Source organism: Nannobrachium achirus (genome assembly GCF_963921795.1).
Source record: "Nannobrachium achirus genome assembly, chromosome: 19".
NCBI classification, from domain to species: Eukaryota; Metazoa; Chordata; class Actinopteri; order Myctophiformes; family Myctophidae; genus Nannobrachium; species Nannobrachium achirus.
In genome coordinates, this window is record NC_137826.1 from 51,950,236 (window position 1) to 51,965,906 (window position 15,671).

At 43.7% G+C, this 15,671-nt stretch overlaps 1 protein-coding gene across 1 annotated transcript; it reads left to right on the top strand.

The window, feature by feature from the left end:
- Positions 1–14,556: 14,556 nt before the first annotated feature.
- Positions 14,557–15,657, top strand: LOC308304106 (beta-1,3-galactosyltransferase 4-like; the record flags this gene model as incomplete). Its single annotated transcript, XM_080748665.1, has 1 exon — positions 14,557–15,657. One exon carries the CDS (start codon positions 14,557–14,559, stop codon positions 15,655–15,657), a length of 1,101 nt encoding a protein of 366 aa, XP_080604791.1.
- Between the last annotated feature and the right edge of the window lie 14 nt (positions 15,658–15,671).

Here is a 15,671-nt window from a genome sequence, read left to right on the forward strand (position 1 = left end):
TGCGGGCCCCCCCATGAATGTTAACTATTGAAAAATAGTTTTGTATATCTGCTATTTTTCAATAGATAAAGTTATAAGGGCCCCTCCACCTTGTGGGCCCCAGTAACTCAGTCCCACTTTCCTACCCCTTGTGACGCACGCCCCTGGTGGCAACACACACATGTGTGCGGGGACTCCGGGAAGGATTAGGGGGGGGGGAAACATTTGCGAAAATAGCCAGTCTACAAGCACAAAACAGCTCGAGAGCTATAGATTGGCTATTTTCGCTACTTTGTTGCAACTTCACTAAACAAATGAAAAACTGTCTAAATATGTGGATACAAGGTTTCTGGCCTACAGAGATGATAATAAGACTTGTTCATGTTCTGGATAAAACAGCACACAGCATTCATCAACACCTCGTCTTGCCCAGATTAAGGATGTCACTCTGTCTCATATTAAACCACACACATCTTTTTTCCCCTCTCGCTCTCTCTTCCTTTGATAAGCATATTCCTTATCAGGACAGAACAGAGGCACGCTTGGAAGAGAGAGAGAGAGAGAGAGAGAGAGAGAGAGAGAGAGAGAGAGAGAGAGAGAGAGAGAGAGAGTTTGAAAATTCAAAGTTATATATTTTTTTTACAGAGAACTGAAAAAAGCAGAATTGTGGTGCTGGATTAGTTTCTTATCAGAAATACAGAAGGAATGTCAAAGTTATCTCGGGGAGCTCCAAACAGACAGAATCCAACGTTGTTGTGAAACTACATCGCGTGTGGTTTTGGTTTCTCATGTGTTGGGAAACTCAAAGTTGTCTTGTTGTGAAATGCAGATCCACCAACACCCTAGCCTCTCATCTGCGAAGAGAAAAGCCTGGTGAAAATATGAGGCGGAGACGGGTCTAGGAGGTGGGGCTGAGTTTTCCCGGAAGTCCCTGCAAACGTGTTTCCCGCTGGAAAAAAATCTGGTCTACGTCTCCTGCCCCGTCGGTTGCACTCGCAATAAACAATATACAAACAAAAACATTGATTCAGGTGATGTTACACCTATTAAGAGTGAGTTAAGAGCTACAATCTATTTTAGTTTTTTTTGCTGGGGAATGCAAACAGACTGCATGACGTGAGCAGCACTTCCGCTAGAAATCTTGGAACCACGCGGAAGTTATATTGTGGCCAGGCTGCCATACAACACCCACCACTAAACAACAACTACAGAATGTAGTGTTAAAGTCCAGTCCACACCATTGATTCATGATGAGAGGTGGACAGTTAGTAGAGGTGGAATGAGTACTGAAAAAATCCTACTCAAAGTAAGAGTATAATTATTGTTACTTTCGTGAAATACACAAAAGCCCCCTTTCCACTGAAAGGTGGAACCAGAACTTTACGTAACCTGAACCTATTTTTTTGGTTCTGGTTTTGTTTCCATTGAGGACACCCCGGTTTCAGACGAGGTTCCTGGAACCTTTTTTAGGTCCTGCTCCTGAGGTAGAACTAAACTTGAGTTCTGGGAACCTATGGGCGGGGCCAGCTGCAGGAAACGTAAGCAGAACTTGGTCCCAGAACGTCCCGGTTCTTGAAAGTTCTTGGTTCTGGAAAGTTCTGGTTCTAGTTCTGGGTCGGCACCTACCGTGGAAATGGGGCTAAAGTAAGAGTAAAAGTACTAGGCCAGGAAATGACTCAAAAGTAAGAGTAAAAAGTAGCCTATTTAAACACTACTTTTTGAGTAAAAAGTAAAAGTACTTTTTTCCCCTCCTTTTGTTTACATTACTTACATCATGAGAACACGTATAAGCAGTTATCTCTACCATCCGGGGAAGGCACCTCATACACAGCATAATAGCATTTTTTCTTGTTAACTCGTTTCATACTGAACAACTTGTTCAGATGTGGCACCTGGCGAGGGATGCGCACATTAAAGCATCAGAAGTAGCAGATCCACAAGCTCGATACATGCAGCGAAGCGACTCATTTTGAGCTTGTAGATCTGCTACATTCCTATTCTTTAATTGGAATCGTGAAAAGTAACAGTTTTGGACATATCTGTACAGAGACCATTTACATGAGCAGCCTGTACTGTACAAGTAAAACAGTTTGTATCTATACATTTTGACACTTATGAATATACTGTACAATATACTCCTGTTCAAATAATAACTCTGCTACAAGTTAAAGTTACTCAGTGTTTACAAGTTAAAGTTACTTAATGTACAGAAGCAATCTTGTCTTTTTTTATATCAACACAATGGAATGTTTTCACAGTGCACTTAAACAATCTCCTAACTTTCTGTGAAACCAGCTGAATGAATCCACCGACCTGCTTGTAGAACGACTATGCTACACAAACCTATAGAAACGCCTATAAAAACGTCAGCATGGAAATACAATCGGATCTACAAAGGCATTAGTCAGACAGTGGAACTGCTGTAGATGCAGATTTCTCAGAGAATAAAACAAGCCAACAGTCAACCAACCTTAAAAATCCCAGTTACATTTCTAGCTTTATAGGTGCACTGCATGCTTACAGCCAAATGGAATAAAGAATTCCATTAATTCACAAAGCAAGCGAAGCCTTGCCCAACAAGGAACTACAGTAATTTATTTTCATCTTGAGGTAATTTCCTCTCAGGTTATAAAGGTGAAAAGACATGCACTTTCTGCAGTCAATGTAAACTATTTGTTGGGAATGACTTCTGCTGTGGGAGCGTGACGATATTGCGACGTAACATTTGTTCGACGTTGCATTAGTTCGACGCTGGTGAATGCTAACCTGGTGAAATGCTAACCTGCCGACGCTGGTGAACGCTAACCTGGAGAATGCTACTATGCCTAAACCTAACCCAAACCTCAGGTTAGGTTTAGGCATAGTAGCATTCACCAAACATTGCACATGGCAGAAACAATTTCCAATTGCATCTTTAACTCAGTCGGTGCCATATTTAAAGTGGGACCTCTTATATTGCCGGTTCGCCAACAAAGGGTTAAAAAAATAGTGTGCACGCTGGTGCACACATTCGTGCACAGATCATGCACTATGCATGTGCATGCTTTTCACAGCTTTCAAACAAAAAAATCTGCTTGGAAATCCGTTCAGGCATTCAGGAGAAGGCAGCCCTTATGTTTTCTTCAAATGCGGGTGGGGTTGGGGGGGGGGGGGGGGGGGGGGGGGGGGTGATGGTGGGGTGGAACACAGTATCTGATCTCTGTAGCCATTAAACAAAACGGGTATTTCTTACATTGATGCTCCTACATATTATCATGCAAGCACCAGTTAAAGTTACTTTCCATCCCTCATCCCTCATCCCACATCACATAACCCACACACTGCACATCATTTCGGAGCTCATATCTTTGAACGGGTAAGGGCTAGTTACTCTAATAGACCGCGGGTGTGTTGGTTATAATATGCAAATATGTCTTCCCTGTGTATTTTTGGTTTCTTCCTGAGAGCTGAAAGCCTCAAAAGGCCCAATTGAAAAACACTGCTTTAGTTTTGATTGTTATTTAGTTATTTTGCAGATATAAATTATAATATTATAAAACATACATAAACCACTTTAGCCTTATTTTATACCATCGCTATTTGAACATAGCCAATCTACAAGCTCACAACGCGCCGTGATGCGACGCGTTGTGAGCTTGTAGATCGCCTATTTTCTTTACTTTTACTTTTGGTACTTAAAGTATATTGATGACAACACTTTCATACTTTTACTCAAGGACATTTTGAATTCTGGACTTTTACTTGTAACAGAGTATTACTACACTGCTGTATTGATACTTTTACTTAAGTAATAAACGTGAGTACTTTTTCCTCCACTGACAGTACCAAACATGTATAGTGCTCAAGTAAATGTTTGTTACTGTACACCATAAGTGATTTCTTTAAGCAACACATTTTGTTCGAGAAGAACAATCTAGAACATGTTTAAAGAGTTCTGAACCCCACAGGCAATTAATCTAAGTTTAAGAGAGAAAAAAAAAAAGAAGCATAACTGCTTTAGAATTAATGGCTGTGATATTAACAGGTATAATTTATGTCATAGAAGAAAATATGAAACTCTCTTAGGCTTTTTTCGTTATCCACAGAGGCACAGACCATATGTTCTGCACGAATTCACCCCAAAAAAAGAAGAAAAAGCATAGGAGATCTGGCAAGGGAACCTGGCTGGATTTATAAACTGCAGCAGCACACACTATAACTTTGATTTACAGAAGGCTTTGCTTCCTTTGGGGTAGAGGATTGTCTCAAAGGAAAGGATGCTATACTATTGCATTTACCCCAAATGCATTAAGCCGCTCAGAACGGGTACGCATGATTGCGTATCATTATTTTATGCTTTAAAGGGATCCCTGGCTAATACGACAAATATGCCTTAATACATTATAATTGTCCTCTATAACTACAATGTAAAATTAAAAACACCTTAATTATTTTATTTCTTCTAGAAATAGCTATTCTTTCACTCAACAGGGGAAATGCCCGTCGCAAGTTGATGATGTCATAAATGTCATGTGTGATCTATCCCTATGGAATTTATGGCATGCATGTGCAAATAAAAACAAACATAATACTTCCTATGGTTAATATGAGCATCAAATCAATATTTCAAATGTGTTTTTGCACATGCATGCCATAAATTCCATAGGGATAGTCATAGATCACACATGACATTTATGACATCATCCCAACTTGCGACAGGTATTTCCCCTATTGAGTGAAAGATTAGCTATTTCTAGAAGAAATAAAATATTTAAGGTGTTTTTAATTTTACATTGTAGTTATAGAGGACAATTATAATGTATTAAGGCATATTTGTCGTATTAGCCAGGGATCCCTTTAACTATTGAATAAATAGCAGATATACAAGCTTGTAGACCTGCTATTTTTGAAAAAATAGTGAACATTTGAATTTTGACCCGATTCTATCCACAACTTTCCAACATCCCATCGTGCACTGCGCAGAAGGAGTGCGGCAGCTTCCGGCGCCGCAGCCGAGTGTGATCTACAAGCTCACAGCGGTTGCATCTGCGACGCGACGTGAGCTTGTATGTCTGCTGTTAACCGGAAGTGTCCTACAGAATGCTACAGTAAATTCTCGCGGAAACAGGTCGATAAGTGTCTTTTGAATCCTTTTAAGGTTTTTTGAAAAAACTATGTTTCTATGTCAGCAATCTGGCCAGCCATCGATCGTCAAAGAAAAGGTCCTTTTCACTAAACTGGAGTCCAGTTAAGTCTGTTCTTGAGAGTCTACGATGTCAGTGGTTCTCAAACGTTTTCATGTGAAGGACCCCCAAAATGATATGTATTTGGCCACGGACCCCATCTCAAAATATTTAGTTCCAGGGACCCCCCAGAAGCAAAATTTGAGTTACAAACGTTCGCTTTAAAAATACATATATTCAAAGATTTGCACACATTTTCACGACTTTTTCAAATATAGCAAACCTTTTCAAATATAGCAGATCTACAAGCTTGCAGCGCGGCACTCGGTGCCGCGCTGTGAGCTTGTGTATCTGCTATTTTTTCAATCGTTAAAGCATTCAATAATTCTAGGCCTAAATGGGTTAACTTCAGTGTTTGATGTGAAGTAACCGAAACTGCTATAGCCTCTAAAGCACAGCTTCGGGCAGCAGAGCCCATCACATCAATGCAGTGAGTTGCGTGCATAATATGAGAAACTATTCCAAACTATATCCAATGACATTGTGTATTTTGCACGAGCTTGCCAAATTGCTGACCCAATGCTAATACCTTCCTCAGTTGTTAGCATTAGATTGTATTATAGCCTATAATGGGTGCTTATGGCCTAGTGGTCAAAGCACATTCCTGATAAAAGCTCTAATGCAGACTGACACAGCGAGTTGCGGGTTCAATTCCTGAGTCTGATGACCTTTGCGGCTTGTCACTCCCTGTTTCCTGTCAGTCCACAATGTGCTCTAGCTCTAAATAAAGGCAGAAATATCTTTAAAGAAATTGTATTGTTACATATTTTTGTGTTGCTTTTTATCTCTTTCTTCTCCCTAATTTAGTCGTTAAGCCAATTAATTCCACACATGTGTGTTGTTGTCACTGCTGTTGTATCCTACTGACTTAAAGGGATATTTCACATTCAAAGTGAAGTTTTAGGCTTGAATAAAATATAGCCTGCTGCATATTAAAATGCTGTTGGTTTAAATGCATATCAAAGTGTGGTCTGTTCTCCCTTCCGCTTTCCTCACTTTTCAAACTTCTTGGATCGAATGGCGCCCAACACATTGCTAATTCAGCAATGTCCCGCTGTCGTTGTCATTCTAAAAACCCAGTTAGACTCTGACATCTTTCATTTATTAAAACACGCAGCCGCTTGGGCCGCGCCGCGGTCCCCGCGGTACGGAGCGATGACGCTAATCGCAGCCTCGGCGGAGCGCGCTATATAGCTAATTTGTGCCAGAGGAGAAATAATATCAATTTCTGGTTTCGGGGGAGAGGTTTAAAATAATACCAGCTGAAGGAGGAGGAGGTGGGGGGAGGGGGGGTAAAAACATAATAATGGATGACGGTGGCTCGGAGCTAAGGCACCGGGTCAGGGGTGTCGCATCAAATTCTGGGCCCTGGGTACGAGGATCACTGCGGGCCCTCCCATGTGCCAAGAACTATTGAAAAATAGCAGATATACAAGCTTGTAGATCTGCTATTTTTTAAAAGTCATGTAAATTTGTGCAAGTCTTTGAATATTTCAAATCCTTCTAAGGTTTTTTTTTTTTGAAAAACCTATGTTTCTATGTCAGTGGTGCTCTAACTTTTTCATATGAAGCCAGGACCCACCAAAATGATATGTTTTTGGCCACAGACCCCCAGCTCAAAATATTTAGTTCCAGGGACCCCCCCAGAAGCAAAATTTGAGTTACAAATGTTCACTTAAAAAAATAAATATATTCAAAACTCGCAGCGCAGCACTCGGTGCCGTGCTGCGAGCTTGTATAATTATCTGCTATTTTTTCCAATAGCTAAAGTATAAAACAATTAAGGCCCCTCCACATTGGGCCCTCTATAGTAACTCAGTCCCACTTTACCCCCCCCCCCCCTTGTGACACCCCTGCACCGGGCCACTTTAAGAGCTTTCATCGCCTTACGATACAATTTCCAAATCAATATTTCATTAACTGGATAGAAGGCGCAATGTTCCTTTGCTAATAAAGAATGTGTTCCATGGCGACATGGAGTTAAGACTTTACAGTCACTTCAAGAGAGTTCCATGGCGTTCCTGTGTGTGTGTGTGTGTGTGTGTGTGTGTGTGTGTGTGCGTGTGTGTGTGCGTGTGTGTGTGTGAGTGCGCGTGTGTGTGCGTGCGCGCGCTCTCACGCTCTAGTATAGAGCCCTGAGGGACACCGATCAACAACACATGGGGTTTAATTGGTGAAAGGAACACTTAACCCATTTTTTTTCTATCAATTAACCCAGCCCTCGAAGCCTTGAATTAATGGAGATCATTCCGTTTTTATTGCATTCCTAATCCTGACCTAATTAATCAATAATTGAGGACTCTACCGCGGGAGGAGACCAAAATGCAACTGTATATAAAAGAATAACAACTGTTGTTATTGGTATGGTTTTGCTCTTTGTTAAGATTGGTCTCTGTGGCAATTCCCCCTTGCCACTGACTGTATTTAACAGCCTTTCTTATGTTTTCCCTCCATAAGTTCAGTGGCGTTAGTTCAGAAAAAGCTAAGGTATGGAAACATGACTGGTGCCCGCGTGCAAGACACCAGTCATGTTGCCATACCTTAGCAACAGGCATGATACATTTTTTTAAGAAGTACATTTTATTTTTATTTTATTTTTTTCGGTTGTTCAAGTGCTGCTAAACTTGGCATGTTAGTAAACGTGCCACAATTAACAATAATGCATTGCACCTGTGCAGCTGACCTGCGGAACCTGGGAATATACCATTTTGTCAATATGGGGAGAATACAAGTGTGGAGAATATCATTATAATACCTTGTTAAAGTGACCATTTTGTTAAATGTTGCATTTGTATTTATTTTAATAATGTAATTTAACAACATAATAACCAGCACAGTAGACAAAGACACATTCATGGATTTATATTTAAAAGTAACTTTTATTTTCCCCCTGGACCCAGGGTATATGGCAGCTGCATACCCCTGCCATACCCAATTGACGCCCCTGCATGAGTTTTAACTGACTATAATTATTTCACACAACACAGGGTTACAATTTGAGTTGTAATGTATTCATGTTACAGGGAGATATTATGTTTGATTTTGTTTGTACTGATTTATCGATTGATTGATTTGTTCATTCCATTCTAGGGAGTCTGTCAAGCACACCTGTGCTCCATTATACAGAATTACCTGACAGCTAAAACCATACCTGTGGGTTTGGGTAAAGTGGGCAATTAAGGTCCTTTAATGTGATGTAAATATTGATGTGATGAAGTTGAGATCTGTGAGGAAACTTTAAATGTGTCTGAAATAATTATATTGTCTCTGGACATGGAAAAGAGTCTGGTTTAAACATAGTTGTGGAATCAACTCAGACTTGGTACGGTCCAGTGGGAGGGGCTTAGCCTTTTTAATAGGGAGACCTGCCACAGCTCAGATCAGTTAAGTAGGACTGTGTGAGAGAGAACACAATGCCAATTCACCCTTTGTTAGCCTCCTGGTTGGTCCCCGACTGACCAACCAGCAGGCTCTATCTGCCTTGTCCCGCCCTGGTTCCGCCTTTTTTATGTTGAATTAGCTAAAACATAATTTTTGGAGAAATAAAAACATTTAAAAACATGCTGATTCACTATGCTGCCACTGAGCAGCTCCAATTGACTGAAATAACGTTTGAAATTAGAATTGAGCACACAGAATAACAATATGAAGCAACTGAATTAACATGGCAGTGGATGGAATGTCCCACTGAATGTCCCACCAAGACACAGCAACCAATGGGTGTGGAGAGGGCAGGACAATGGGCGGGACTTGACAAAGGGTGCTGGCCAGTGAGCTGTATATACTTTGTTTGATTCTGTGCCTCTTTGATCATTTTGCCTGGACACTTGAGGTGAATAAAACACTGTTTTGTAACAGAACTCTGACTTGCTGCTTGAACCTTTAGCCATTTTTGACTGCTTGGGTATTTTGGAAGGTTGAATCAAGTGCCTTTGGCCTAACACTATCCTCACTCGAGAGCAGAGTGTGACAGGGTGCCCAGTTAAATTATGATTATTTAAATTATGATTATTTTGGGGGTACCGGCCTGAAAAGGTTGAGAACCCCTGATCTATCCAACCATGGAGGGAGGGGGAAAAAAAGAAGCTTGCTATGCTCTCTAGAATAGATTATGGTGGGAACTTCACACGTGGCACAACAGTGACACCTAGTGACGACAGCGCTACATGAACCCCCTCCCCTTTTTTTTTTCTAGACTTTTGTGAATGGGTTTTTACATTATAGAGTATATGTCCATTGAGTTCAATGGAGGAGTGGCGCAAGCTTGAGGATTGGTCAAGCTTCACCTGACAGTAAATAGGCAACCCCACTTGCAATTTCCAATTGCATCTGTCTAGTTGTAGACTATAACATTTTTATAAAGTGTTGCAGATTAAACGTTTTCATAGATTTCATATAAGGAGACTTGTGTAGTTGGATTCATGTTAACGGACGACTTCACCACTTTTTCAGCCTATCTTCATATAACTGGTCCTCGCTTAATGTTCATGATAAAAAAGGAGATTATAGCAGAAACTGCAGGCTTTCTATTCCTGGAAAGTTACTATGCGATAATGGAAGCCATTGTTCTCGTGATAATACAAATCCAAATGCTTAATTTATTAATTTATTAAGCAGACAGGTTTCTGAACTGCCCACAGCCCTCCTATAAGAGAGACAGACTGAGTAGAAAATGGTGCTATTTTATCTTGAACATTAGTGAGGACCAGTTATATGAAGATGTGCATATATGAAGTGGTGGTCCTTAATTAATGTGTATTTTGCAGACAGAACCACTTTACTTGCCCCCACCGCACCTCTTTGCCAAAACTAGCCGATCTACAAGCTCTTGTGAGCTTGTAGATCTGCTAGCGATGCATTTAGCATCATATGATGCATCATGCTGCATCATATGATGCAAAATGCATCACTAGTCATGCTGAAATACTAAAATATCTCAAAACATGCAGATTGAACACAAAAAAAAATCAAACCTCGGTTCGAAGTGAAGCGGTGAATCTTAGTATAGAATTGTCTGGAGAGCCGGTATGGCAGCCGGTATAATAGGTTTTAAAAAAATATATAAAAAATCCTGCTTGCTGGTCTCTTAGTAGTTTGTCAACTGCAAACAACTAAGAGACCAGAGACCTACACACACATTCTGGATGTACAGGACAGATAAAGCCTATTCATTCTGAACTGAAATGGCCATATATGGACATGGGACACACATTTTGCTTTTTGAAAAAGCCTATTCATTCTGGACTGATATTCTGGACGTACGGGACAGAAAAAACCTGTTCATTATGGACTGGAGTGACCATATGGACATGAGGTGACATACATTGTGTTTTTGAAAAAAACCTGTTCATTCTGGACTGAGATGACCATATATGGACATTAAACACACATTTTGTTTTTGAAGAAACCTGTTCATTCTGGACTGAAATGACCATATATGGACATGAACGGGACACACAAAGCCACTCCTTGGAAGCGGCTTTCACCGCTTCAAAAATAATTCAGGATTGTGTTGATCGTGTCCCAAACAACAATACAATAAGATCTGGTTGTCCCAGAGGTGAAGTGGGCCTTTAACTGTGTTATCTCTGCGGACCCCCTAGGGGTCCCAGACCCCCTGCTGATGACCCTTGCTGTAGACAGACAGACAGACAGACAGACAGACAGACAGACAGACAGACAGACAGACAGTGAGACAAGATTGAACTTTTCTTTTTAGCCGCACTTGAAAAGTGTTGGAACAAGAGCTGGAAACTAAAGATGTGCTGCTGTGACTTTTCAATCTGGGTGTTCTGTCCCGGTGCAGTGAGATAAAGTACAGGACACTGTGCTTCACTCTGTTACGCACTCTGATTAACCCATTTAGAACGGGTACACATTTTGTGTATCATTATTTTATGCTTTAACTATTGAAAAATAGCAGATATACAAGCTCACAGCGCTGCAAGCTTGTAGATCTGCTATTTTTGAAAGATCGTGAAAATTAGAATTTTGACCCGATTCTATAAGTGTCTTTTGAATCCTTCTAAGATTTTTGGATTTTTGTTTCTATGTCAGCAATCTGGCCAGCCATCGTCAAAGAAAAGGTCCTTTTCACTTAACTGGAGCTCAGTTGGTCTGTTCTTGAGAGACTACTGTGTCAGTGGTGCTCAAACCTTTCCATGTGAAGGACCCCCACAATGATATTTATTTAGCCACGGACCCCCATTTCAAAATATCTAGTTCCAGGGACCACTCAGAAGCAAAATTTGAGTTACAAACGTTCGCTTTGAAAATACATAAGATTTGCACACATTTTCACAACTTTTTCAAAAATAGCAGATCTACAAGCTCGCAGCGCGGCACTTGGTGCCGCGCTGTGAGCTTGTATATCTGCTATTTTTCACTGGTTAAAGCATTCAATAATTCTAGGCCTGATTGGGTTTTAAAACCGCTTGAACTCCAGTTGTCCCTATCCTGGGGAGGGGGGGGGGGGGGGGGAGCACATCAGCTATTTTGCCCCAAAATAGCTGATCTGTAACGCGCCATGCTGCTACACATTTGGAGCTTGTACAGTATATCGCCTACTTTTAGGGGCGAAGACCAGGGACGTGCTGGCCATTGGGAAAAGCGGGACAACTCCCGAACGGCCGTTTCATTCCTGGCCGGTCCAGGCCGGCCATTAGGAAAAAAAAATACAAATAAAATGTCGGCCTTCGTTCCATTTTGGGGGCTGGGCGGCCAACAAAGTAAATCGTCACTGTCGGGCAGAAACCTCGTATCTCCAAGTTTCAAATGTATACATTTTTTCGCAAAGCAAAGCCCTGCTTTATCATACCAGGCCGTTGCACAAAAGTAGTGAAAACAGCCGATCTACAAGCACACAACGCCTTGCACCGCAAGGCGTTGTGTGCTTGTAGATCGGCTGTTTTCACTAGTTTAAATCATTTTTAAAATGATAAATACAAAACAAACGGTTTTGGACATACAAGGTTTCCACCCGACAACGACGAAATATAACTCATGTAATTGGCCCACTGGCTTGTCACTTGTCATGATCTGCAATGGCAAATCTTTGAGTAGCAGCAGCGCTATGGAGAGAGATGTCTCTCCATAGCGCGCAATGAGGGCCTTTCCCGGGCTGAATCAGGGGCCCAGCACGTCCCTGGCGAAGACATGTGGTGATCGAATTAAATCATGCCCTTTTAAGAACAACTGACGGCCTCTCATACACAAACTTTAGAAAGCAATCGTAGCCAATCAGGAGGGAATATGGGAAATGGGACACATCCATGTCGATGACATGACTTTAGAGATGCTGTGTACCGCTTTGCGGGATTTTAGGGCAAAATCTGTAGGAGCAGTGTCCAAAAATGTATGTGTTTAGCAAAAATCAGCCTCGTGGCCAGAAGAGGGCCATGTGAGAAATGAGGAGGTTGTGGTTTGCCAGCCAAGGTGTATGTGTGCAAAGTTTGGCATGGATAGAGGAAACGGTGCCGGAGATAAGAGTAGGACCAAAAGTGTGACGTGACGTGATGTGACAGACAGACGGACAGACAGACAGACAGCCGGAGGAGCTTTTCATAGTAACTTGCAACCTGACGGTCGCAAATCACTGTAAAGAATGGGAGAGGAGAGAGGAGAAAGCACAGTGTAAACATGCCGTATCCTAGGCCTTATCAACAAAACAAGACAATCCATGCTAATCTCGCTGAGGCTCCACAGCAGCAGGATCAGTCGCTGGGGATGAGGGTCGTCGTGCAACCTGAAATTGAGGGCCACTTGTCAGGTGAATCTGAGGGGCGGCGGGCAGATGGGCATTTTATTTGAAGACGCACTCGGCAGAGACGAGGGCTTTGGAGGGATGAGAGAGGTGACAGGCAGACGAGACGCGCCAGATCAGAAAACGTCAGCGACTCACAGTTAAAGGCCAATTAGGAGACAGACGCGCAGACCAAAGCGCGATCCAGAGACTTAGGTGGCCTTTACAACACATATGGCAGAAAGGCAAGGACAATAAAGTTATTAAAAAAGATCCAAAGGTATAGACTCTCCCAGGATGTTCTGTGTGACGACTGACGAGGTTTGTGCGGGGGGATTTGTTCCTAACCCACTTAGAAACTGGTGTCCTTTTATTGGGCGTGTGTCAGCGTTGGAGGACATTGTGTTGTATTGTTTTTGTTCAAAACTTTTCAATCCATTTTTGTAACTGTAGGCTACTGTAGGCTACTTGATTACTTAAAGTTGTACTATGTAACTTTTTTTATAAAACAAATCTTAAAATTCTCCTAACTATTAAATCACAAAAGTTTTAGAAGATCCGCGCCGTGAATTTCAGCCTGTAAAGCCTTCTCTATATGTAAACTGAGATCCTTGCCGTGGACCGGATCTCGCGCCAAAATTGCGTCATCACACTACCGGCCAATCACAGCGAGGGTTATACAACTGCCGGCCAATCACAGCGCATCGTGAAGTGGGGTCGCTATGGCAGCCATATTTGTTGTCGCCCGTTTGTACCATCCCTTCTCTAGGTAATTTCGCCTACCAGGCAGGGTGAAGGAGTCCGTATCTCTGGAATTACTGAACGCACAGGAACAATCCTCAAGATGTTCACTTGTTTATGCCCATATGATTGGCTATGGACATAAACGGTCCCTCTCATGGCCCCTTATATATGTCTCAATATTATGACATCACCTGATTGGCTATGGGCATAAACACAGACACACACACACACATAGAGTACATAGATTTTAACTAATTTATGTATGGCCCGTATGGCCTACTTGTGCGGCAACAGAGCAGACCTTGTAATTTATATCAGGCCGCACTTGTTGATGGTGACGTCACCAAGAATGCTGGTCCCTCATTGGCTGTTGATGGTGACAATGGTGACGTCAATGGTGACAATGGTGACGTCATCACCCAGTTGATGACGTCAGGTGATGACGTCACTCTGTGTTATTTCATGGGTTTTCTCATTGGGTGACGTAAACACAGACATAGATACTTATAGATAGATAGTGACGTCACGTGTGATGTCACTGCAGTCAGAGCATGTTTGGAGTATAAATTAAATCAGGCTCTTACGAGTCACGACACAAAAATATTTGGTTTTGGTTACTTTTCCTGTAGTATTGTTTTCTATAGCAGCTTAAAGATCAAAGATCAACACTTTTCGTCCGCGCAACTGCATACGTGTCAAAAGAGATCCACTCCCTTCAGCACTGCTGAGCCCAACATCAGTGGATAATCGAACGTGGCGAAACTCCCACGGAGGCGAACGTTTTTGGTAGAAGTACCCTTGGCGGCTGAGGAGACGACGGAGAAATAAACTAGGATTATTCAGTGACTTTGTGGAGGTTGTAGGAGGGCCATGTTGGGACGGGTGCTCTGGGCGCGGAAGCCCCGATTCGGACCGAGGAGCGGGCTTGGGATTTTGCTTGTCGTTGCTGCGATGGCGGCTGCTGCCTTGCTGGCGCTGCTCTTTGTGGACTCAATTGAATTATGGGTGACCACTATGAACATGAACACGGCGGTGGAGCCACTTCCTCCCCAGGGTGTCCCCGCTCCGACCAGATGGGAGGAGTTCCTGCTCTCGCCCGGTCCTCAGGTTTGTCAGCGCGTCAAGCCTTACCTCCTCACCCTGGTGGTGTCGGCGCCTGCCAACCAGAGAGCCCGCCAGGCCATCCGGGAGACGTGGGGCGGGGTGGTCGAGGCGGGCGGCCGCCGGGTTGTGACTCTGTTCGTGGTCGGCGAGGTGTCCGACCCCGGCCTGGCCGAGCTCCTGGCCGAGGAGTCGCGGGAGCACGGGGACCTGGTCCAGGGGCGTTTTCCGGACAGCTACGCCAACCTCACCCTCAAGACTCTGAGCATGATGGCCTGGACCCGTCGCTTCTGTCCCCAGGCCCGCTTCATGGCCAAGGTGGACGACGACGTGCTCTTCAACCCCGATGCTCTGCTGCGCTTCCTGAACGAGGGCCGCGACCCCGGCGAACACGGAGACCTGTACCTCGGCTCGGTGCACCTCGGCGTGGCACCGAACCGCGACCCGGAGAGCCCGCACTACCAGCCTTCCGGGGCGTACCCTCCCGACGTCTACCCGGACTACTGCAGCGGCACGGCCTACGTCCTCTCTCGCTCGGCCTTGCTCAAACTGTCCACGGCGGCGGCCACCGCCACCCTGTCCACCCCTCTGCCCCCCGAGGACGTGTTCGTGGGGCTGTGTGCCCGCGCGGCTGGAGTGCTGCCCACGCACTGCCCGCTGTTCTCCGGAAGTCTGGGCGTGCCCTACGGGCGCTGCTGTTACCAGGCCATGGTGTCCATCCACCACACCCCACCCCGGGACATGCTGCGCTACTGGGCCGATAGCCACTCTTCGCCCCCTTGCTCTTGGCTGGGAACGCGTGCGTCTCTGGGCATTTGCAAAGTCAGGGCCATGCTCTGGGCAGCTCTGGGCAGGGAGGAGGGCTTTTAAGTGATGTGCTGCCC